The sequence below is a fragment of the Erpetoichthys calabaricus genome, chromosome 5, assembly GCF_900747795.2.
Source record: "Erpetoichthys calabaricus chromosome 5, fErpCal1.3, whole genome shotgun sequence".
In the NCBI taxonomy this organism is placed as follows: domain Eukaryota; kingdom Metazoa; phylum Chordata; class Cladistia; order Polypteriformes; family Polypteridae; genus Erpetoichthys; species Erpetoichthys calabaricus.
Genome location: NC_041398.2, coordinates 162,512,932 through 162,539,835, shown reverse-complemented (window position 1 = coordinate 162,539,835; position 26,904 = coordinate 162,512,932). Strand labels below are relative to the sequence as shown.

General features: G+C 35.5%; 1 protein-coding gene across 2 annotated transcripts in view; it reads left to right on the top strand.

Moving 5' to 3' along the window:
- The window catches only part of LOC114652016 (multimerin-1-like), a 627,482-nt gene that overhangs the window by 98,987 nt on the left and 501,591 nt on the right, over positions 1–26,904 (top strand). Inside the window, exons 7-8 of one of the 2 annotated variants that reach the window (XR_007934941.1) lie at positions 5,033–5,185; positions 6,091–8,083. Coding sequence is in view for 1 of the 2 variants with exons in the window: in XM_028802164.2 (XP_028657997.2) it covers positions 5,033–5,185; positions 6,091–6,503 (566 nt within the window). In the remaining variant the exon portion in view is untranslated. Of the gene's footprint in view, positions 1–5,032; positions 5,186–6,090; positions 9,034–26,904 lie in introns of those variants that run through there. The other variant, XM_028802164.2, reaches the window with a different exon arrangement.

The following is a 26,904-nucleotide window of genomic DNA, read 5'->3' as shown; positions in this document are numbered from 1 at the left end:
GTTTAACCTCACAATGCAGAGTTCAGTGCAGCTCTGTTCCATCTAACTATTCCATCTATTCAGTTCACACAGTCCATCCATCCATCCATTTTCCAACCCGCTGAATCCAAACACAGGGTCACGGGGGTCTGCTGGAGCCAATCCCAGCCAACACAGGGCACAAGGCAGGGAACCCATCCTGGGCAGGGTGCCAACCCACCGCAGGACAACACACAGTCACAGTTTCCTTAACACAATTTCTTCCATTGTTTATGCAATGTTTTCTGTCTACAGTCTGTGTTCCAGTTTGAGCTGCTCCACCATAACACTTATTGTTTATTTTTTCACTTTTTAACACATCAATGATTTCCTTACAGATGGTCCATATGGTTCAGTCATTTTTAAAATATCATACCTACTGTCCATCTGTTTGGCATTCCTCCCGTTAACATTGTCTGCTAATGTCAATTACTTTGATGACTTTAAACAGTTTCACAAAAAAATCAAGAAAATGCCAATGAGGCATGGTTTATGACATAAATCATGCTTAAAAGTACTTACACTCTATAATGAGATGCTGCTCCAAAGGAAGCATATAATTAGTACAAAAAAAATTACAAGCTGAATGGTTATTCAGCAGTTTCTTAAAGGATAATTTCAATTTTTTTTAAGTCAAGGTTATTTCCAAAGTAAAACAACAGTGCAGGCAAGATACTTTTTTTTTAATTTGTAGAAAATGCTGGACTCTGAAACATAATTTTGTGTGACAAATGCATAAAGACCATTTTGTGAATAAATAACTTCAACTTGTAAAATATTGAACTTATCCTTTAATTGTAAACACCTGGGAAAATAATTTAAAGTAATTTTAGACACTTAACAAAGTCCATTACAGTCAAATTCAATACAAGTTCACTATTAACTGTATGCATATGTGGTGCATGGGACAAAATCAGCGTATGTGTTTCATTACATTGTGTGATTCAGAATATAGTATATAAATATCAGTAAAGAGTATAATCGCTTCACGTATAAAGCGTATATACTGTTACACATGAATCAAGTCCTGACAGATGCTTCACAAAGGATAACAACTCATTTATAGCAACACACCTCTTTTACACTTCAACTAATATTAACAGAATATAAAAACAAGCTGAGACCGATGTGATCAAAAACCATTGTGGTGTGAGAAACTGACCAGGAGAACAATAGACAAGTTCCCACAGAGTACAAAGTTTAGCAAAAATAAATAAATAACTCAACAAAAATGAATGGTAACACCACCAGGGAAATGGTATTTTGACACTGTATGGTTGGACAATAAGATATGTTATTTTTCTAATATAATTTCAGTATACCATGAGACCTATGATCTTTCTACATCAATGGTTATAATAGATGGCACTTATTGCATTTGTGATTTAGTGAATCTATGCTACTCAGTGTGAATAAATATGTTTAAGCATCAGTTTGAAATTTACCCTTGACCAGTTTCCATTGTATACTATTCTTCTAGAAGAACCCACTTTAAAGTAAAAGCTGGTATCCACCTTACTAAATCCCTTCACAATTTTAAACATTTCATTCACGTCACTTTTTAATCTTCTATTCCTTAACCTGAAAACATTCAGTCCTTCAGTCTAAGAATCAGTCTAGTAGCTCATCTACGAACTTCCTCTAGTACTGATATATCCATTTTGAAAGGTAAATCTGTAACTTTGTCCGATGGAAATATTATAGTATGCATATTAAAATGCATCATCATCTTATGGAAATAATCACCAAATATGTAACATGAGAGTTTTTTTAGATATTGGCTGGTTAAATGTGTGCACTATATAACTAGTTCCAAAGAGATTTTCATTACAGCTTACTTATGTGTTTGTTTATTTAATTATTTGTTTGTTTATACAGGTATGTAAAGGTAATCATGATTTCCTAAGTGTAACAGCCATCCATCAATCCATTTTCCAACCCACTGAATCCAAACACAGGGGTCTGCTGGAGCCAATCCCAGACAACACAGGGCAGGAACCAATCCCAGGCAGGGTGCCAACCCACCGCAGGACACACACACAAGGAGAACATGCAAACTCTATGCAGGGAGGACCCGGGAAGCAAACCTGGGTCTCCTTACTGCAAAGCAGCAGCGCTACCACTGCGCCACCCCTAATGTAACAGAACTTTGCTAATAAAACCTAATATCAGTGTACAACGTAAGTAACAAATGATAGCTTACTATTTCTGGGAATCTCTTTAAAATTGGTTACATGATGTGTGCATTTAACCAGCTATTTTCTAAAAGTACTTTCATGTTAGTTCATGTTACAGTATACTATATTTCTCTGAGACAATGTCACAATGTTAAATATGATATTTGCAGGAGACAACGTAATAATTTAATACATAAATTTTAATATTTGCATCAGATAATGTTGCAGTTTGGTAACTTAAATTTTTTTCAATACACACAAGAAATTATCAACAAATGGTACAGTGAAACTTAATATTAAAAAAGGGTGTTTGACAGTATTTAACATCGATTGGAGCAGCTAAACAGTGTCTGCAGACTAAAACTACTGGAATTTACTTCATGCGCGTAAGTACTCTGATTATCTGGGTGCACACATTTGAATGGAATATATACTGTCTGTCTATCTATCTATCTATCTATCTATCTATCTATCTATCTATCTATCTATCTATCTATCTATCTATCTATCTATCTATCTATTATAAAAAGAAATCCTGTCCCATGTCCTGATAGTCTATGATATGTGAACTTTCTCGGAAGATAATTTAAAGACCTGCGAGACGAAAGAGACCTGCCACGGTGCGTCTCACGGGAACATAGAACGAGAGTCTTGCAAGACACACCCTACTTACAAGCAATATAAAAAAAAAAAAAAAAATCAGTAGTGTTAAGGCAGTCATGCAGCACACACAGGTCCAGGGCTCTCAGTGCATATTAAGTGTATAAGGTCAATACGGTAGAAATGAATAGGGTAGAAATGAAATGAATAGGGTAGAAATGAAACGTCGATGATTAAACAAAGAAGAAAGAAAAGCGTGGAGAAAAGAGACTCAAATGCGTTGGACAGAAAAAAGAGCAAAAAAGAATAATCAAGGTGCAAATTCAGAAAATAAGGAAAGTAATTATCAGCCCGGAACAAGTGGAATTGAAAAAAAAGCACGTCCAATCCGGCTCAGAATTAAATGACAGTGAGTAAAAGACAAAGTAGAACTTCATAGAGATGTTTACAAACGTTGATGCTAAACACATGCAGAGCAGGTTAGAGACTATGAAACCAGGGAAATTAGAAAGGCTCAAAAAAAAAAATGTTGGCGCTATACACATGTGGAGAAAGTTAAAGGATATGAAAGTAGGAAAATTAGAAAATATAAAAAAGTAAAGATCACAGTAGCGCAAAAAACAAACTGCCTCATTTAACTATGCACCAGTCTAACTTTGGTTTTGCACAATAATTACTACACTATTGCACCTTAACACTTAATTCTACTTTATTCACATAATTTTACTTATTTATTATGTTCTACTATACTGTTATCTTTCGAACTATGACTTTTTGTTAATCTAACTGATATTCTTCTAACTTTGCACAGTTTTTGATAAGCGGATCAGGATGCATTTCACTGCGTGTTGTCCTGTATAAGTATGCATGTGACAAATAAAGAATCTTGAGAATTTCAAAAACAGAGTTTGCCGCACATGCATTTATTGGTTACTTTGCTAATGTATATATATTTATCTGTTTGCTTATTTAAAAACCTAAATTTACCCCAGGAGTCAAAAACGTTCTGTCTAGCCCTTGTACAAAAACCTAGACAAAAGCTGGGGTATCACCTTGGTAACCCCATGTACTTTTGGAACTGTGAGAGGAAAATAGCACGACTTTACAGACAGGAGTCCAATGCTGAATTCTATTTACTTTTTTACTTTGTAAAAAAAAATTATTAAATGCTGATGATATAGATTGCTTTGTCTATGCTGAAATTCCAAACAGAGAAACCTATCCTGACCTCATTAAAAAGATTCAGCATATTGGGACTCGCAAGATTACAAATATTGTTTTTACAGGAGTTCTGAAATAAAAGTGAAACTAATGAAATAGCAACAATTCAAAGAAAAAACAATCTTAAAAGTGTGTATCTGGAAAACCAAATACGGGGGTTGGCGAGCAAAGCGAGCAGGGGACGAAGCCCCCTAGTATATATATATATATATATATATATATATATATATACAGTAGTTACAGTAGATACACAGAGCTCCTCAAACACCCAGCACAACAGTCAGAGACACAGTTTTACAGAGACAGTTTTAGCACACAGGTTTTATTTTTTTTTCATGGGAAACGCCTTCCTCTGCTTACCGGCTGTACCTGCTGCACCCCCTGGTGCTGTTCCAAATTCCAACTCCAAGCGTGCCCTATGGGAGTCTGTGGTGCTCCGGCAACCAGAGGGGTTGCCCTCTAGCGTCCCGGACGGGTAATTGCCATAGCCATCTGTCACTATATATATATATATATATATATCAGTGATCAGTGTACACCTCATGCATGTGTGTGTATATATATATATATATATATATATATATATATATATATATATATATATATATATATATATATATATATATATATATATATATATATATACACACACAGACATGCATACACACTGCATGACTGAAACATATAATGCATTTATTCCTTGTGATTAATTAGGCTTAATTTGGATCTCTGTGGTATCTCCTAGTAATTAAGCATACTTTAGATAAACTTTGATCAAATGTTTTTTTAATTCATTTATTTATTGGTTTAATCCCCATCAAGATAGCTACAGTTAATGCAATATCTGGACAAATTTCTATACACAATGCTATAGTTACTGCAAATTTTTTTCTTTTTTATGCTTTATCTCCATCAATTGAATGTAAAGCAGTTAATTTCTTACAGAAGTAAACCTTTCATGTTGCAATTCATTCAATTATTTACTAATAATTTATGTATTTTATAACTGCTTCCAGTGTCTGAAGAAACTGATAACTGCATCGGTTTACCATGTCAAAATGGTGGTACTTGCATCAATCAAAGAAAGAATTTTGTCTGTGCATGCCGTCCTCCATTTAGTGGAGTCAACTGTACTTTGAAATTAGTGAATGAAAATGCAGCATCCACAGGTAAGAGTTTACTTTGTAATATACTGTAATTTCAGTCTTAATTTCAGTATAAAAATATAATGATATAAAAATTGTTAACAAAATAATTTTAGATTAAGAATTTAAACAAAGTATTTTATTCTTACATAAACTGCCATTACATAAATGGCTTTTACAATGCTTTATGTTTAGTCTTATACTGTCTGTGTTTTCCAGGGTTGCCTAAATATTTTATATAGGTCTAAAGGGGTGCAGAGATAGCTTCACCCTTTAAGTGAAACCTGAAAGATCAGTCCAGGAACTGTTACAGGGATGAGCTTAAAGGCCCAGGCTTAAAATTGTCTGCTGGCCACTAGGTCACTGAGCTTCGAGATGAAAGAGAGAACTTAACTGGCAAAAGAAGAGTGGCTACTGGCTACTTTTGAAAGGAACAGATAAAGGAATGGAAGTATTGTTAGTGAATAAGTGGATGGACCACTCCACTTATGTAGAAAGTGACTGTAGTGAGGTCCTTAGTAAGGCAGAGAAGATGCTCTAATCTTGGTTATGAAACATTTTTGCATTGTATCGTCTACCCCTGTGTATTTTGTGTCTTTTTAATAAAATATTCTTCTTTGTTTTCCTGAACCTTCATTTCTGGGTTTGGAGTCTGCTCAAGAGTGCTCCCAACAGCCCACAATAATATTTTTCATACTGAGCCCCATTATCAGTGATTAAAGAAGCAAAAGTTCAAATTATAACACAGGATACAAGCAGGTCTTTGCAAATAATCATCAGATCAATTTGTTCACACAAGTCAAACTGTAGAGACCTTGCCTGAATAATAACATTTGTGCTCCACATTTTCTGTCTAACCATAGTATACACATCAAAGACTAAACCTCTCTGTTATAAAAAAAAAATATTATTTTTCTTTTTTTAAACAGATTTCTCCAAAGGATCCTATCGGTATGCTCCTATGGTCACTTTTTTTGCAGCACACACATATGAGATGACAAGTCCTGGAGTAATCAGATTCAACCATCTTTATGTCAACTATGGCGCATCATATGCTCCAGGCAGTGGAAAGTTTTTAGTTCCTTACTTGGGTGTGTATGTTTTCAAATACACAATAAAATCCTGTAGTCCAGAAACCTCTGGGTATATGGTGGTTGATGAGATTGACAAACTGGCTTTTCAGTCTGAAGATACCTCTGCAGCTTGCAGGTTAATTACAGGAGATGCGGTGCTTGAATTAAATTATGGTCAACAGGTTTGGTTACGCCTGGAGAAAGGATCCATCCCTTCATATTTCCCTCCTGTTACAACATTTGGAGGGTATTTGTTGTACCGTACCTAATGGTGTTCAGTCTACATTAATTTATCTTGTGGTCTGGTATATAAAACTTTGAAACAGATTATGTCCTTGGCAAAATGACTAATTTTAAACAATGTTTTTTTTTTCTCTGTACATATTTTTACATTATAATTTCAGGCTATTTTGCTTTTTATACACAATGACAATATTTTAAGATATTTTAATGTTCAGATATCCCAGATGGTCTTGAGATATTTCAATCTTGAAAGCAGAGATTGCAAGTCAATTTATGAGAATAAAGTTTGATAAACAAGAGGAGACTATGAAAAGTCAAAATACCATTTAGAAATATCTCAAAATTGATTTTAGGATATCTTGAAATTAATTTTAAGACATCTTAAAATGAGTTTCAGATATCTCATAACTCATTAATTTTATCATAACTGTATTTTCAGGTATGAAACTAAATTTGAGATAACTCAATATTATGTCCTGTAAAAAGTTTCAAAAGGATTTCCTATCATTCTACGATATCTGTATATTTCAGATAGCTGAAACTGGTCTGGATGACATTTTATACTCTCTCAAAATTAACTCATGTCTGATATACCTAAAATACTTTCATATATCTGAAATTAATTTCCTGATATCATAAAATGGGTTCCAGCTCCATTTGTGATGTATTAAAGAAAATTTTGTAATATCTCAAATTTTATTTCAAGATATATGAAATACATTTTCAGATATCTTGTAAAAGACAAAAAGGTATTTTTAAAATATCTATCCTTTTTATTTAGATGTCTGAAACATTATCAAAGATAACTCAAATGCATTGCTAGTTCCTGTGTATTTTCTCATATATAAAATGCATTTCAAGATATTTTAAAAGAGACAGAAAGTCCTAATAGAATAGAAATTTGTATAAGATGTGACTTTGAGAAAACAATTTATGTCAGATATACAAAAATGCACACAAGGTCTACTACAGATATCTCTAAAAGTGTCTATGATGTATTTTAAAGCATTTTACATAACTCAAAATGTGTTGCAGATATCTTAAAATATAAAGAATTTTATTGTGAGTATATTTCCAGATATCTAAGAAGTTGAACTGCACATTAAGATATTTAAAGATAACTTGGAGATATCCCTAGTTGTTAATAACGCTTCTCAAGGGAGACCAATCGGTCTATCAGCTTAGGCTAATTCACCAATAGCTGAGATCTGCCAGATGCTTTTTAAAAGTTGTTAGGTTTCCCACTTCAACTGTGTGACTCAGCAGTTTATTCCGGAGTCTCACCACCTTTTGTGTGAAGTGCTTTATGATATAACGGCATTTAATTGCTTTCCAACAATTTTTACTATATAACCTACTATTTTATTAGACTTTTTAATTGCTTCTCCATGTTCCTTAGAAGATCAGCGTGTTGTGAAAACATGGATACCTAAATTCTTTTCAGAGTCTGCTTCCTGTAGATTTGCAGTACCTATTTTGTAATAGTAATATATTTTCCCTTTGCCCATGTATGACACTTTGCATTACTCTGCATTTAACTGTATTTTCCAAGTGTTTGCCCAGTTTTGAAGGTGGTCTTGTTCTTTTTTAGTTTACTCTGTCATCAGTACTATATTACCTACCACTCCAATTTTGGTGTAATTTCAAAATTTTACAGGATGACTTGTTTTATTAGAATTTGTATTACTAATATAAAGAATTATAAAAAGTTAATGATCCTAGAATACACTCCACTGATGATTTACTCCATGAAGAGCATTTCTCTGTTGCCTATACTTTTGTAAATTACCTCTGATGCCAGTATCTTCTAGATTTAAAATTAATCTTGCATGTAAAAACATATCAAAGCTGTTTTTGACTGTCTAAGTAAATTATGTCGTATGTTTTATTTTATTCTAGCTACCTGACAAATTAGTCTGGCTGAATTTATTCTCTCATTTAACCATGATGCTTGTTATATAGTATATTCTTTCCATCCAAGTAGTGCTATGATTTATTTCTGATTATAGTTTTCTTAATAAGATTTGTTAATGGTGTGTAATTAATGGGATCAAGAGTGTCTTTCTTGGGGTGGGTTGAAATCAAATTGGCAACTTTCCAGTTATCAGCCACTTCTGTAATTCCTTAGTGAAAGAAAATGATTTTAACTTTGTTATAGCTTTTTAACCTAGAAAGTCCATAAATAATTTTAAAAATAAAGAGAAAACTATTAAATGATAAAATAATGTGTAAGAATGCAAGATTTAGGACTGATTTTTAAACTCCTTTACATTTGTACCAAATGTATTTGTCTAACTTTTCATATGTTTTTGAAAAGGATATTTGTTTTTACTTGTTCACCCTAAGAAGAGTGATTTAATGTGTGCACATTACACCAGTCAAAAATCCTAAACTTAATGTGGATGAGCATTACTATGTCCTAATAAATCAGTGATAGTAATAAACTTTTACTGTAATCTCAGTGGGCAATTATGCCATTCTAACTGGACTGATCGGCAGTCATAATTTCTGTTTAAAAGATTGTTAACTGGTTGCCTTTATTTGTATCTTATATTTTGTAAATATTGCTGTATAATTTAAAAAATACAAATCTATACAAATAAAATCATAATACTTTATGGCTGTCTTTTGAATTCTTCAGTTTTGTTTGATGTTATTTATCTATTTTGCAACCCTCAAATCACAGCTTGTCTATTTGTCAGTCTGTTCCCTGATCATGTAAATACAGCTGAACTAATATCCATGAAATTGTGCATGTGGGTTGCTGTTGGTCCAATTTAAAAGACTAGAAAGATAGACTATACAGCCTTCAAAAATGTAATTGGCAAGGTGGGTTTTAATAGGAGGCAACCCAAAAACTGTGCAATATTCCAAAATGGCTATTTTGATCTGTGTGAACTCTTGTATACTGTATATAATAAAGTTGAACTAAACAAAAATGTAGGCTGCATGGCATTTCAAAAAGTTTATCATAGTGGACAGTTGTATTGAGTGGGGGAGAGGTGTGTTTGGGGCTGGCGAAGTGGTGTGTAGGTGTGTTTGTGAGTGTCCTGCGGTGGGTTGGCACCCTGCCTGGGATTGGTTCCTGCCTTGTGCCCTGTGTTGGCTGGGATTGGCTCCAGCAGACCCCCGTGACCCTGTGTTCGGATTCAGCGGGTTGGAAAATGGATGGATGGATGGAAGTAGAGCAGAAAAATGTAGCACTCTGAAATGGGTAAGTTAAAGTTCATGAAAATTTGCATGCACATTTCAAAAGTTCAGTCAAAAAAGGGTTTAAAATGGAGTGATACAAAATCAAAATTGCATTATCACACCAAAATGGTTCAACAAAAGGCAATGAATTTGAGATATTATTTATGTTTTGTCCTACTTAGAATGAAGGCTATGTTCCATGTCAGTAATTCAAATAAAATAATGTGATGGGGAACCAACACAAAAATCATGCATCACTCAAAAAGAGGTATGTCTACTTTCACTAAATATTGTATTTACATTATTGTTCATGCAATTAAAAAAAAAAAAAACGACTTTCACTGGGAAGTTGTAATGGAAAGGCCAACACAACAAAAGCCTGCATTACTGCAAATTCTTGCAGAAGGAGGAGACACCCGCTGACAGGTGCAGTCAACCTTAAAATCCAGGCTCGGGTCCCCTTCTTCTCTCCCTATAACCTCCATTCTCTCAACATCCTTCTATTTGTAGTCTTTCTCTTTTGTCTCTTTGGCCAGTCTAATTTTCTTCATCCTCTACCTTCCAAACAGGCTCCTTCTAAACTATCCTTCTCAAATTGGGTGCAGATGTAACCAGCCACTTCCTCCGAGGCACAATTGAGGAACCCAACCAATCCACCTGCTTCCGCAAGTGTATGTTGCACGATTGGCCAAGTACCCCAATTAACCATGTAGCAAAGCATGCTCACGCACACCAGTATCCGTAATGAAGCCCTGCACACGATTATTTATTTAAAACTCACCCTACACCACGGACTACTTATCACATAACTCCCTCCACAAGGCTGCAGGTTGCAAGGGAGGGTTCCATTATTCTCTCAACCCTTTGCAACTGGTGGCCCTGGTCAATGGCATGGCCCTAACACTGCAGTAAAACCAATAAAAACACTAAAACAACACCATTCTTATAACAAAACCAAGCCCCCTTTGTAAAAACAGGACACTAAAAGAATAAGAACTTTAAAAAGACACTAAAACACCAGTAAGTAAATAGTGCATTGACACTAGAATCTAGAATATATTGTTATTTGGAATACATACATTTCATGTGTGTTCCATGTCTAAAATGATCTGTAAAAATGTAGGATGTCAGGAAATGTGAGGCAAGAAAAGTTGAACACATAACTAAAACAGAAACGTTTTTTATGTTATAGTAATAAAAAACTTGACGTGAAGTGTATAATATGTGAAGTCCAAATATCAAATAAACACTTACACAAAAGGTATAACAAAATAAATACACTTTTATTCAAGAATATAACCAAAGAAAAATAAATTGTTTAATTTACATATTACTGGCAATGTGTAAAAACTGAAGCCCAACTATCAATTGATACACAGATGACATGTCTGCTTGGCTGGTGCAGAGATAAGGACTGCTGCATCATAATCAAGAGGTGGTGGATTCGATCCCAGGTCTTCCTTGCATTCACCATTTTGAGTAGTGAGCTGCTGTTATTGTTACTAGTATATAATTAAAACATACATTTGATTTGAGTCTGTAACAGCCAGTGTAAATTTCTGATACATGTAAAAATGCCATAATCTGAGTACCATAGCACTGAAGGGATAAAAGCAGACACACAAACACAGCTCAATCATTTCTTCTTGGTGTCTTGTTGAACAAACAGACACAGCAGTGTATTAGGTGGATGTTACTTTTCCTCACACATGGACATTCACTTCAACTACTCATTTGAACGATTTTTTTATTCAAGAATCCAAGAATGAAACTGAATAAAAAATCATTTGAAATAAGTTTTATTCATGAATAAAACTGAATTAAAAAAATTGTTCAAATTCAGCTTTATTCAAGAATCCAAGAATAAAACTGAATAAAAAAATTGTTCAAATGACATGTTGATATGAATGTCCATGTGCGAGGAAAAGTAACATCCTTTACAAGTACCATAAATTTACACAAGATGTTTCATACTCATATCAAATTTATGTTTTTGATATACAGATAATAATAATAGTAGCTCACTACTCAAAGTACTAAATGCAGAGACGACATGCGATTCAAACCTGTTACCCCGCCATTGCTAAACAATGGCTTTTTCACCGCGACATCTCTGCAGATATGTGATGGAGCAGCGTTACCACTTTTATAACTGGTTGAAAATGATATGCGCAAACATACACGTATGCGAACATCTTTTATTTTGTACCAACTGATAGTTGTGCTTCAGCAACATGTCAATTGAGCAATTTCTTTTTTCTTCGGTTTTATTCTTGAATAAAAGAATACCTGTTTTGTTATATCTTTTATGAAAGTATTTCTTGGATATTTGGGCTTCACACATCCTACACTTCATGTCAAAATTATGTCATTATTACTATAACATATGAAAACATTTTCAGTGTTAGCCGTGTGTTCAGCATTTCTTGCCTCACATTTCTTCTGTCATTCTACATTTACAGAGATCGCTGTAAACACGGAACACACATAAAATGTATGTGTTTCAAATCATGATATTTCATTACCTATATAATTCCTTACAAATGCATCACTAGATAAACACTTCAGCACAGAGTTCAGCTGTGAGGACTGCAGCAGGGCAATGTCTTCACCTGACTGAATGGGGGGTGGTGGGTGTAGCCGGCTGCGTTCTGCTAAATCACACATTTGCAAAACAAAAGCGAGCTATTAGCTCAGTAATAAGGAGCTACAAGCTTCTTGGCATATGTCAGGAAAATTTAAGGAGGTCAGAGACAATGAAAAAAATGGTAAGTTTCAGGGATTCTAGTATTAAAAGTTCCAGTTTTAAGAAATGTCCTTTCTGGCTTGAGTCCATGTGTTCTTAAAATGAGTCTGGTACCTTCAAATCCAGGCATCATGGGGCGTGTTACCAAGCCGCATACATCTCCTGTCACTAGTTCCTCAGTGTCTGTGGGAACACCACATATCGGGCCGCTCCTACTGAGTACTTACCTGGGAGTAGGAGCGGCCCTCCGGCTCAAACCCAACCACCTGCCTCTCACTCTGTTTAGTACGGGCTCTTTCTCTCTCTCTTCTTTATCATTCTTGTCTCCTTTTAACCTCCATTCTCTCTGTTGCATCCTTCTGTTTTTAGTCTTTCTCTTTTCTCTCTTAAGCCAGTCTAATCTTCTTCCTCCTCCTCCTTCTGCACAGGCTCCTTTCACACTGTCCTCTCTAATTGGGTGCAGGTGCGACAAGCAACTTCCTCTGATGCACAATTGAGGTGCTTTACTAATCCACCTGCCTCCACATGTGTATGTGGTGTGATCGGCCAAGTACCCCAATTAACCACAGAGCAAAGTGTGCTCTCTCACACCCGCACCTGATTGAAGCCCTGCACATAATTATTTATTTAAAACTTGCCCTATGCCACAGTCCACTTATCACAAAGCCCTGCCCCTGCTGATTCACACTATTATGCCTAAAATTAGGGCTTGTCCTAAATAGGACGATTGAAAAAGGCAACCAGAAGAGGAAGGGCTAGGCACAAAAGTGGTAAAAAGCAGGTAAAGTCAGCAACCAGGAAAATAACAAAAACAAAACCAAATCACTAAGCAAAAATCAAAGTCAAAAATTGAAGGTAAGTCATTAGGATGATAAAAATAACAGAATACTGCATTTACCACACCAGCATGTTACATAGATGATCTTACACAACATTTGTTATATGACTGGTAGTTACAACAGTAATGGTGAAAAAATCAGTGCTCAAGGAATAGGAACAAAAAAATGGTAATTTTAAGTTTTAAAAATGAAAAAAAAAGCCAAAATCAAAACATGTTAGAACAGAAACTGGGAATTCAAAACAATAGACTCATCTGCGGTAAGGGACTGAGGGAAACAAAAAATAAGAAATAAAATGTAGACAGGAGAAGGCCTCAAAGCATTCCTGACACTTATGTGAGTCCAGGAGCACTTTATTTTTGTGCTCTTGTTTATTTTGTCTGTTTTTGTCCATTCTTCCCTTCTTTGTTTTCAGTTCACTGGTGCCTTATATGCTCATAAGGAGTTTGCATTTTCAGGCAGGTAGATGGCTGAAGTCAGCCCTCGAAGATTCTCTAACAAGGTCTTTATTTGCAGCTTTCTTTTTAGTGTTAGAGCCCCTCAGGAACAATTAGGACCATGTACTGATTAGTGTTCATTGGTAGAATTCTGACAGCTCAGCATCATTTGATATGTGGCTTAACCAGAAGAGCTTAAACAAATACAAAAGTAGCAACACTGCTACTTTCCTGTAAAATCAAATAATGCAGTTAAAATAAAAATGTGTCAAAAATTTACCTAAGTAAAATTTAACAGAATCAGGTCAAAAACCACAAAAGTATTCAAGTTAATTTAATGCAAATTAGGCTATTAATATAATGAAAAAATAACAATGTTAAGATTTATAATACTTCAAAAAAGCATCCATTATCTTTTCAATAAGTTAAGTCAACTACTTTTAAAAATCTTAAGTACTGGTTTTGGCATTTAACACAAATCAGATTGTTTCTAAACCTAGAAATGCTTTGAAAAGGCTCAGCTGTGTACAGTTAACAGTATATCCTTCTGCATTTCAAACTAAAGTAAAATACATCTATCTGCAAATGATAACTTAATGATACCTCACTATTGTATTGTGTTGTATTGTTCACACTCTAAGAAATTTAGTGCTTTTTTATTTGGTGAGTCTAGCTGATTTCATAGCTAGATAAATGTACTACCACTAATAATCATTTAAACAATTTATTTAGGGCATCAAAGTCATATAGTAGTAGCATTAACTTAAAACTTTACATATTTCATTTTTTGCAGCTAGAATAGCTGGTGAGTCAGCAATGTTCCATGGTTAATGTTGATATTGAAATACTATTCAGAAAACAAACTGAGCCACCTATATGCTTTGAAAATGAACTGCTGAGCTAGCTGCACAAGTGGACAAAAACAACCAGTTCAATGTTTTCATAAATCACAAGTGTAGTTCTTGTAACGTAAATGTCTACCTTTATAGGCATACAAAGATGACAGCACATAATACACCTGCTGTTTTTGTCTCCATTTTGTTATTCCTAATAGTACCATGTTTACTTGAGGACAAGTATAAGTTACTATTTGAGAATTTATGGTCAGACATAAAGGCAAAGTCTGTTAACTAAAAATAAACACAAAGGAAATTAACTTCAAAGTACAAAATAACTAAATCTTTTGCAAGGTTCTTTTTTAAGGAATACAAAGATTTGGATGTGTGGCATTGTGCAACCCCCAAGACAACAAAATGGTGGTTTGATAGGTAATTAAATCCATCCATCCATCCTTCCAGTTTCTTAACCCGCCTATCGAGGGTATGGTTGCAGGGAAGTAGGACCAATCTCAGCACACATACAGCACAAGGCAAACCCCTGGAGAGGGTGCTAGTCTACCTCAGGGTGAACACATACACGCATACGTATTAGAGGTCAATTCAGCATCACCACTCCACCTAATCTGCATGTCTCTTATAAGTCATAGGAAAAGAGACTTTCTTATATTGAGCAAAACATGGTCAGGCAGTTATGGCACAGCAGTGTTAACTGATGCAGCACCTCGTAATTAAAAGTTTTGTTCATTCTGTTCACCAAAGTAAGTATTTTCTTGACAAGACTAAATTGTAACAATATCTTTTTTTCTACTTTCACATATTTTAAGTACCTTACTGTAGTTATTCAAGGAATGAAGTCTCTCATATTGACCATTTATAGACCCTTAAATATAATGCATTTTTATTGAGGAATTCTCACACTTAGAATTCACAATAATTAACTAAATATGACAAGTTCCTAATTGTAGGCTATTTCAATTGTCATGTGGATAATCAATGTGACCTTAAAACAAGAGAATTTAATAATGTTTCATCTTAGCCAGCACATCAACCAGCCCACATTTAAGATTGGACACATGCTGGACTTAGTAATTTCAAAAGGACTAAAACAAATAAAGTTGATACGAAGTATGGAGTTTTTAGTTACATTAAAATATATAATATAGTGACCACCAGGGCACTCCAGCCACACCAAAAACCTGAACACACTAGTCACAGGCACAACTGTTGCACAGCACATGCTTTATTTGCAGTGGGAACACTACCCCAACCCTTTCCCACAACCAGCACAGTATAATATAGAGCACACTGGACTTTCATTTCTTTTCTCTTCTTCCTTGACTCTCTCAGATTCCACCTTCACTCCTCTTTTGGCAAGCTTCATCCTCTTCCTCATGACTCCAGTTTGTCTCACTGAGGCATCTGGCTCCTTTTAAGCCGCACTTTGGAGTAGACCAGGTGGATTATTAGGGAGGTCTTATTACTCCCAGGTATGGCAGAAGACCAAAGCAGGGCTCTGCAGCTCCCACAGCTCCCCCTGACAGCATACATGGAACCCAACAGGGCTGAGTCGACAAATAGCAATTCCCATATACTGTAGCTGGGAATCCGAGGTACCATTGCAACCAAGTAGCAGTTCAAGGGAGATGGTGCAATTGAAAAGCCATCTACCACTGTCCTTCCTTTAAGGAGGCATCCTGGCCAGGTAAATATGCTGGCTGTCCCTTATAATATATATAATTTACAACATATTACATACTTAAATGATGTTGTAACAATTAATGATTAAAACATAAGGAAAAGGACTGAAGGTAACTAAAGAGTTAATTAAACGTGGCTTAAAGCTTGAGCATGTGAGGTCTGCCTCATCTTAGAGAAACCACCAGCTTGATTTTCAAATGTTAGAATGTGTTAAATGAGTAACGAACTAGGAAGCGAGGATAAACTAGTGGGAAAGCTCAAACACCCCTCCTATGAAGAGGTGCTAAAATCAATGGAAGAGTCCGCAGATCACCCCTATTTATAAGTTAATATCCAAATAAATAGGAGAGTTGAAAAGAGTCAGAAAATACTGGTGACACTAGATGACTGAATGAAATAATAAAGCTATGCATATTAAGAGTCAAATGACGTCATGTATTAGATGAGATAGCATTAGTAGAAAAAGCATAAAAGCAAATGAATTGTATTATTGATTGCTCACTCTGTGGATTGCTCACTCTGTTGACCTAGACATTGTGCATATATCTGCATTCTCATCTGGGCTCCATGACTGCCTTCTTTAAAAATAGAGGAGCATTTTTCAAACAATGTAATGTGGCAAGTCAGCCAGGAGAAAGAAGGGGCTTGAGTACTCTAAATGGCAGGATGATGCTCTGAGAACTGACACAAAAATGGCACCTTTTAAAGGTAAGCGTTTTTGCTATTAAATTGTTTGTGTCAGTTTCATAGGATGTCACATTTTCAAAGGAGATATAGTAAGAAGCTTCTCTTTTATAATTAAAAATTACAGAAAGAACAGTGAGAGTGCAGAATTGAGGGATTATTGTAAATACATTTGTAAATAAGTATAATGTTGGGAGAGAGTCCTCTGATATTACTGCCTTATGAGTTTACTCTCAAAGTAAAAATAGTGAAGGACTGAATTGGAAGCAAAAGTTTAATACTGCTACAGTGGGTTTCTTGGGTCATTGGTAGTCATGGATGTAAAGTGATATTGAGTTGATCACTGTGTAAGAGATCTGCACCCGGCTGAGATGGAAAGCCACGTCAGTGAATTACACTAAGTAATTCCATTGGAGTGAGTGGAGTACCACTCCAATGCAAAGGTCTGTATTGTCCCTGACAGATTCCCATGGGGTGACCTTAGCAGAGAGCCAATATGGTGAGACAGTTTGTGAGATACACATGGTTTCCTAGTTGTTGGATTTTTCTTCCTTGTTGTCGCAGAATTTGATCACCATGGAAGATTTTTCCGTGTTGTCACTGACTGAGTCCACTTGACTTGGAGACCAACACCATAAACTGTGAGACACTTTGTGAAACAGCAAGGAAGCATCCAATTATGGAGGGCAGAATTGATAGGTTATTCCAAGAAGGAGTGTAGATTTAATAATAAATTAATAAATAAAAAAGGGAAAAATAGATATGGTATAACTGTCTGTGATTAATGGACAATAAATAAATTAGCCCAGAGAGAAAGTGCAGGTTTAGACAAGATAATAAGACTGTATGTTCTGTCATGGATGACCAGGGGCCCTGCTAAGCCAGGAGGTCACTGTTGTGGAAAGACCGGGGAAGACAGAGTGGTTCAGGGCATTATCTCCCCCGGGTCACTAGGAAGCATCCCCCCAGGGTTGCTGCGGTGCCAAGGATTCCCGAAGGGCTTCATAGGAGTTTGCTGCATTCCTTTTGGGTTCCATGCGTGCCGCAAGGGGAGCTGTGGAGGTTGCAGATCCCTGCTACACTAGGCTTTCACCACACCTGGGAGTGATTCCAGACTGAGCTAATGAGCCACCTGGAGCACCCCCAAGAACAGAATAAATGGAGACAGCTGCCACTACTCCGGGAGCCAGAGTTGGGAGGAGGTAGACAAAGCTTGCCAGAGGAAGAAAGTAAGGAGTGTGTTTATTTGTGGATTTGGTGCTTTTGAACTGTGCTGCTGTGGATAACAAGGGAAAAGCATTTCCCCACTTAAATAAAGTGTGTGCTGTGTGCAAAGCTTGTGCTTGGCATCTGCTTGTGTTGGGTTTGGGCAGCTGGAGCTCCCCCAACTGGTCACAGTTATCTTTGTGTTCATGCAGGTTTTCTAACAATTTACATAGATCGGGAATATGAAGAGAAGTTTAGCAGCACTTGTGAAATAGATACGTACAGAGATTGATTCGAAACAGAGGGATTGGTTAAAATAGTCACTTAAAGCCCTCAGATCTAAATTCACAGAGAAGTCAAATGTGAGATTAGAGTGCAGAACAGTGAGTAAGAGAGCTCGAGAGGACATATGAAAGGTGTATAATATTGTTTTTGTTAATGTATACAATGACATTTTAAAAGAATATGAGGTGTGTTTGAAAATGCTATTCTATGCCTAGGAAATGACGTGAATGGGCTTCTTTGTACTAGTATTGAACTGATGTTTAATGTTCAAAGTGTTTGCTGAAAATCTATTGTGCACACAAATTTTGGAAAAAAATTATTTAGGTGTATTTAGGTTAAAATATGAGTCTTGAATACTATACATGTAATATTTGGTAATGTGACACAGTCTCCACTTAGCTTATAAAAATGTTTAAAAACGTACAAAACATCTTTCCTTCACACCCTGATCAAGTCTTAGGGAAAGATGTTCTTTGAATAATTACAAAACACAAAAGAGACCATTTCTTTCAAGAATGATGTACTGCTGGTATATGTGTATGATGTTGATTATACAGTGATGCTTTTGGAAAGTGCAGTGTGTGTATTGAGCATAGATACTTCTAGCGTGTGTGTCAGCTGACTTATTAAACACGTTTTAAATGTCAAGGTGCACAGATATGTTTTGTATATTGTTTTAAATGCTATACGTCAGTCAGTCATTATCCAACCCACTATATCCTAACACAGGGTCACGGGAGTCTGCTGGAGCCAATCTCAGCCAGCACAGGGAACAAGGCAGGAGCAAATCCCGGGCAGGGCACCCACACCCACTAGGGACAATTTAGAATCGCCAGTGCACCTATCCTTCATGACTTTGGACTGTGGGAGGAAACTGGAGCACCCCACGCAGGGAGGACCCAGGAAGCGAACCCAGGTCTCCTTACTGCGAGGTAGCAGCACTACCACTGCGCCACTGTTCTGCCCTTGTTATACATCAGTTGTTAGATAATTTAAATAAGGGTGGTTAGCACTGTCACCCAGCAACAGGAAATGACTGTTCAGACTTGTATGTTCTATGTGTGGAGTGAAATAAGTGTAAGCATGAGAGACAAGAGTATGTAAATGCTTTATATTTGAGGTGACCTAGAATAATGTTCAGCAGTATGTGAAAGAGATCTCTATGGCTGAAATGTATTAAACAAGGTTTGTTTAATGTGTTTGTCTGAGTCTAAGAAATGTTTGGTTAAATACAATGTGTGACAATATGTGGTGCTGTTTGAAATGATGAAGCAGTTGATAAAGGTGTGCATAAATATATGTGTATGTTTTGAGTTTAAACTGCAAATGATATGATTAGGTTCAATGAAAGTCTCTAGATATAGCAGGTATACTACCTTCCTTTTGAGTACTGGCCATACTTAAAGTGGAATGAGATTCTTTTAGTAATTTTAAAATTAAATTTAAAGTAAAAGGAGACATATTCTTTAAAACAGTGAAAAGGCTGGTGGTGAGCACTGGCTACCAGTTAACTAGTGAAAAAGATAAACTGTGCTTTTACTACAAAAACAAAACTCTGGAAAAGATTGAAGAAACATCTCAGAAGATATCAACGAAAAAGCATGCAGGAACAACTAGCCTTAACAGGACGTTATGAGTAAAAGAAATTAATATTATTAAGCATAGCTAAATTTTATCTTTATAGATAATATGTTACCTTAGCTGTTCATTTGTCTTTCCAGAATTTTAAATCACCTGTAGCTTGCAAACCGTTTGACTGATTGACCTAAAATTTGGCACACATATACTACTTAACATCTACTATCCACTTTCGGGGTGATGATTGACCTCCCAGGTTATTCCTCTTTTTATTTTTATTTTATTTTATTGTAGAATCAACTCTCAGTAGCGGTCAGCAGGGCGGCCGTGCGGCGCATGCGCATGGGCACCATTCTCATCCCTACCACCTTCGTCGTCACTTCCTCTACCTCTTCATATCTTAAATCATTCTTGAGGCAGATTGAAGACTTAAGTGCCAGCTTAAGTGAAAAATTAAGAAAAACGTACTAAGTAACTGCAACACAAACACTGACTTAATCAGTTTTAACGTGAAAAGATGCTGACGAAAGAAGAGAAGAAGCAGGCTGCTAGGGTGGAGAAAACAAGAGCTGCTCTGGAAGCAGCAAGTGCATCAACCTCTGAGCAAACGAATGCTAAACGTACAGAGAAAAAGGATGAAAATTATGAATGCTCAAGTCAAGTGTATTCACAGCACATTATCGTGCAGTGCACCGTTACTGGTATATAATATTTTGTTTAAAGTACTACAGTATATGCAATGGTTCAATGCACTAACTACCCTGAAAACATCTTAAATATGAATAGGTTTTAAATTGTAAGGCATTTGATACAATGAGATATGTTGATTTCTTTTTTCCTATCCACTTCTTGTGTTATAAGTAACTTGTATACTTTAAATGTGAAATAGAATATTACTGTTTGAATCACCACATACTGTAGCTGATAGAAGGTTTAGCTTTATTTCCTATAATTTGATTTTCTAATAAAACATTCTGGATAATTTGTTAAAATTAGGTGGTGCAGTGGTAGTGCTGCTGCTTTGCAGTAAGGAGACTGTGGAAGATTGTGGGTTTGCTTCCCAGTTCCTCCCTGTGTGGATAGCGCTTTGAGTACTGAGAAAAGCGCTATATAAATGTAATGATTTATTATTATATATAAAGAAAGTGTTTAGCTTTAAGATTAAATATTGAGAGATGAAAATAGATATTTTAAGTAATTTTTACCGAACTAAGCAACCTTTGAAATAATTAAGAGACTTTATGTAGGAAAATGATAAAAAATACTTTATATGAACTACCTTGATATCCTTAAACATAGTGAAGTATAAATTTAATGATTTAAATTCTAAGACTGCATATACTTGAATAGTACTCTGTAGTTAAAACAATTGTAGAAGGGCACGAGGAGCTTAACTGTTTCAACTTATTTTGATCTTAGATAGATAGATAGATAGATAGATAGATAGATAGATAGATAGATAGATAGATAGATAGATAGATAGATAGATAGATAGATAGATAGATAGATAGATAGATAGATAGATAGATAGATAGATAGATACTTTATTAATCCCAAGGGGAAATTCACATACTCCAGCAGCAGCATACTGATACAAAAACAATATTAAATTAAAGAGTAATAAAAATGCTGGTATAATCTCTAAAATAGATAGGAATTTACCAGTCCAAATTGTGGAATTCTTTCTATTCTTTCTCTTTAATCCATGCTGACTAAGTGATGTTCTCTGGAGAACACTGGTTTTATTTTGCCATCCATTTAGGGGAAGGGTGCAGTAAACATAGAGACAAACAAATATGTACTTTAGAATAACCAACTGGAATTTTCTTAATTTCTACAGGAACCTCCACAGAACATGGCTCTTCATCTAATAACCTTTACATCACTCTGCCTTCTTTTTTCTTTTGTTGTTGTTTCTCATCTCTGGACATATTTGTATTATCTGTACGAGAATTATAACTTATTTTACTCACTTATATAACTCATATTAATAGGGTCAGTTTCATGGTCCTTATTGACCGATACCATCTTGCTCCACATTTCCTCTAAACTTAAAATAATAATAGCAAAATTGACGTAAGTGACAAAAAGGAGAGAGTTTATAACGTTTTGTAGTAAATTAATTTTACATTAATTTTAGTTTTCAAAGTTATATTCTATAACAGCAAAGGTTATGTGCCAACAGGTTGAATATTTTCAAGAGAACTGAATGCTTTTCTCTTGGTATTAAAGATTGACTTTATTTTATATTGGGATGATTTACTTGTTGTGATGAATATGCTTTTAATTCAGAGTCCACAACAATGGTCAAACTAGATACAACTACAGTATAGAGGAAATTTTTATTGACAAATCTATTTTAGAACATAATGGCAACAATTAATAGAAACTTATGCATTGTGTTTACCAGCTGCAAAATTCATTTTTGACCATTAAAACAAACAGCCCAAGAGACAAGCAGAGACTGGATAAAATGACCATCTGTTTTACTGCTAGCATTATTGTTGATAAGGGGAACCCCCAATGAAACGGGCCTAACACCTCATGAGACACTATTATTGGGATCCATAAGTAACTTTTCAAAAAATTACAAACCTTTTGAGTATTTATACCTGCAGGAAAAAGATGCTTTTCCTAGCACATTGGAAATAACAGTACTTGAATTTGAACCTGGAGACTGAACTGTGATAAAGGTTTGCAGACAATGAATCATCCCACTCCAAGGAAAAACAAGCCATACAAGAGAGGGCATCAAGCCATGGACCAGGCCATCGGCCAATAGACTACTGTACAACAAACTCAAATTCCAGTCCAAGGGATCACGGGTCAATAAACTGTAACTGATATGGAACAAATGTTAATATTAATGTATTAGGAACTCTGCATTAGGCTTAGATACAACAGTAAGATAAAAAGTGTATGATATTTGGTGTTGGATTAAACATTCTAAATTAGATACAGGGTACAATACAAACCTTTTAAAATTAGTAGAACAAGGTATGAGTGAAATTAAGTGTTTGGGATAGTGCTAACATCGTTTTTATGAACTGGGGTACTCAGGGCCATATTGACAAAAATAGTTGATGGCAAAATCCATCCATCCATTTTCCAACCCGCTGAATCCGAACACAGGGTCACGGGGGTCTGCTGGAGCCAATCCCAGCCAACACAGGGCACAAGGCAGGAACCAATCCCGGGCAGGGTGCCAACCCACCGCAGTGATGGCAAAATAGGACAAATAATTAATACTATGGCTTATTGGACATAAGTAATATAGAAGAGAGCAAACAAAAGTAATAGTTCGGCACAACAGAGATGGGAGTGTCTTATGTACTGTATGGAATTGTGAGTGTGCAGTTTGTGAAATTAGAAAGCCCAAATACAAACCAAGAATCCTGGCTGATGACAGAAGATTTTAATATCAATTAGAAGCTTGGGTACAAACCTTGCAATTTAAATACATAAGACAGTGCCTTGCATTAATGAGAGTAGTGCTGAAGTCTTCTGAAGGGAGGAGAGACACCTACTTTCAGCAAGATAATTGATTGCTTTTAAAGGATTAACCTAGTATAGACCACAACTGGATATAAACAGGGGTGTTGTGGTTATTGCTTTGGATTTCAACCCTGAGGTTATGGGTTCAAATCCTGCTACAGGCACTGTGTGACCATGAGCAAGTCAAATAATCTGATTGTGCTCCAATTGGAAAACTAAGAGAAATGTACCTAATTGTATCATATATGTTGCAGCCAAATAAGTAATATAAATGTAAAATTGGGGTGACTTTGTGGATGTGAGCATGAGGATGCGGGCATGATTGTTTGTTTAAGGATTCTATCTCTGGTCATTGTTATACTGTACACATCATTAGCAACATGAGCTAGAAACCTTTGAAATGTTTCCACCAATGACACTATTAAATTATCAGATCAGAAATGAAAATATAGGGCTAAGTGCATTTTTGTGAACTAATACAGTTAATCTTTATTAGATATGAGGGAGATTAAATAGTTGTTGACAATGTTTTATCATCATATTTAGAATTCATGAGGTTATGGGACACAAATCTGTGATTTATAGTTAAAGGCATGTAATGCCAACATACTCAGTTGAAGAAATGATAACTTTTATTACTCACTTATATAACTCATATTAACGGGGTCAGTTTCATGGTCCTTACTGACTGATACCATCTTTCTCCACATTTCCTCTAAACATAAAATAATAATAACAAAATTTATACAAGTGTCAATAAGGAGGGGGTTTGATACATGTTATTGTTTGACTTTGATTTTCCATGTTCACGATTATTGATTTTAATTGATTTTATTGATTTATGTGATTATCTTAGGTATTAATGATTTACACTGATTTTTGTCATTCCCCAAATTTGGCTTACCAGAGATTTTATACTTCCTTTTAGCTTCAAAGAGAAAAATATTTAGTATACATATGTTTTATACAGATTAAAAAATAGAGTCAAGGTAGGAAACTAGACCTTACAGTTTTAAGGTCTTTATAGTTTTAAGGACCTTTACAGTTTTAGTGGGCCTTTAATAAGTTCCAAAGGGGAGTATAAGGAATTTTAGTTAAAATAATATTCATATATAATTTACAAATTACCACAGTACATACTGTGACTCGTGATTCGCTTGCCTTACACCCAAAAGAGGAGGCTGAGTCTTAGGATTTCAGGAAAACCAGCTTTCTTCTTTTTGGAAAAAGGAACAGCAAGGTTATTTATTGCAGTGGGAGCTACCAGTCTACTACACATAAACACAGCAAATGGGCAGGTAGCCAAGTAATATTGTTCTCTGCATCACCCATCGGGTGACAGATGCGTTGCACGAGGAAGCGCTGTGAATTTGCGAGGTGGTGCGAACCTGTGAGACACTGAACCTGTGGTTGCCTCGGCTACGGACAAGCAGTCCTTGACAGATGCATCTATCACGTTTTGGCATGCTGCCCTGTTGGAGAGGATCTTGAGTGTTCGAAAATCCCACAGTACTTAAATGATTTTGTAACAATGAATTGTTATAACGTTAAAAAAATATTTTTATAAATTGTATTATTGCTTGCTCACTCCATGGACTGAGACATTTGTGCATTCTCATCTGGGCTAGTTGATGTGAGGCAGGTCATGGATACCAGTATCTCTGACCATTTCAGCATTTTATTTGACATAGAAATACTGGTAACTAGATCTAAAGAGCAGCATATTGTTAAAAAAACATTATTTGGATGTATCAGCAGCATTCAGGTTTGCTAATATTCTGCATAATCAGATATTAAAGAAATGTATATGTAAGTACAGCAAAGCAGTCTGTCTTGATGGGCAGTCCTATTTTTCCTAAAATTATAAATGATACTCCTGGAAATCCAAGAGTTTTATTCTCAAATATTGTGTGTCTTCTACAGCCAACTCAGTCAATGAAATGCCCCGGGAAACCTTTACTGAAACTTGTGAGGCTTTTGCCACATTTTTTAAATACAAAGTAAATGATATTAGATGCACTATAGCATATTCCTCCAAAGATAATCAAGTTGAACCTCAACATGCTCTTTTTAGCGAGTTAAATTCCTTAACTTAAGTAAGCTTATGTGAACGGTCCCAAAAAGTTTTTTTAAAGATGTCTCCGATGAGTTAATTGATGGTGAACTTGACATAGCTGTCACTAAGTACACGGGGTCTTCCTGCAGTAATCAAACTCTTGCTCATGAAAAATAATATAGACTCCTATCTTTGACAATTTTATGCCTATTTCTCACCTACCTTTTTAAAGTAAAATTCTATTAGATTCTTAAGTTTCAGGTTTTCACGCTGATCGGGATTTATGTAGTGGAAGAACGTGAAAGTTTGCGTGCGCACAAATCATAGTACAAAACCTGCACTGGTTAAAGTATTAAATGACATATGGGTTAGCGTGGACAAAAGCCACATACCTATTCTTGTTATACTAGACCACAGTATTCTTATACATTGCCTTAGTCAATGTGTGTGCCTCTCTGGCAGTGTCTTAAAATGGTTTCAGTCTTATTTAACAGGCAGAAATTCTCTTTTAGCTGTGGTGGTTGACGTTTCTGGCATCCATGATACTATATACAGTACCATAAGGATCTATTCTGGGCTAACTGCTATTTTCAATCTACTGTACATGCACCCATTAGGCAAGAGTATCTCAAAACTCAAGGTGAGCTACCACAGTTATGCAGCTGACAGACAGCTTTATTTATCTATAGCACCCGATGACCCAAGTACTCTGGGTTCTCTGATCCAATGTCTTTCATGCATGAAAAAAGAAAATCTGATCCATTTCTCACAAATTTTTGGAACTGACTTTAAAATACTAGTAATGGTATATAAGCCTTAAATAATCTCGCTCCTTCATACATTTTGGAGTACAGTCTAAGTTGTAACCATACATATTCTAATAACGGCCTGCTTATTATTCCATGAAAGGAATAGTTAAGTGGTCTTTTATTGTTACGCACCAACAATCTGGAATACTTTAGCAATTGAGATATGCCAGGTTAACACTGTGGAGCATTTTTAAAAAATCCTGAAAATACCACCTTTTAATTTCACTTTTTTGTAGCTACTTATATTATATTATATTATATTATATTTTTCATTGAATTTGCAATCATTATTAATCTCTAGTTTTGTGTTTCACTGTAAAATATTTCACTGTAAATTTTCAGTTAATTACTGGCTACTAATTGCATTACTTTCACAGCATTTTACTGTATCATATAGTTACTATACAGTAACTTCACATCAAACTAGCTACAAAATTATTGTGATATAGCAGTACACTGCTGTTGGATAACATTCATTTCCTGATTTTTTTACCTGTAATAGTACTACAACTTAGTAGCCAGTAATTTACTGTAAATTTACTAAAACAATTTTAGCTTGAAGA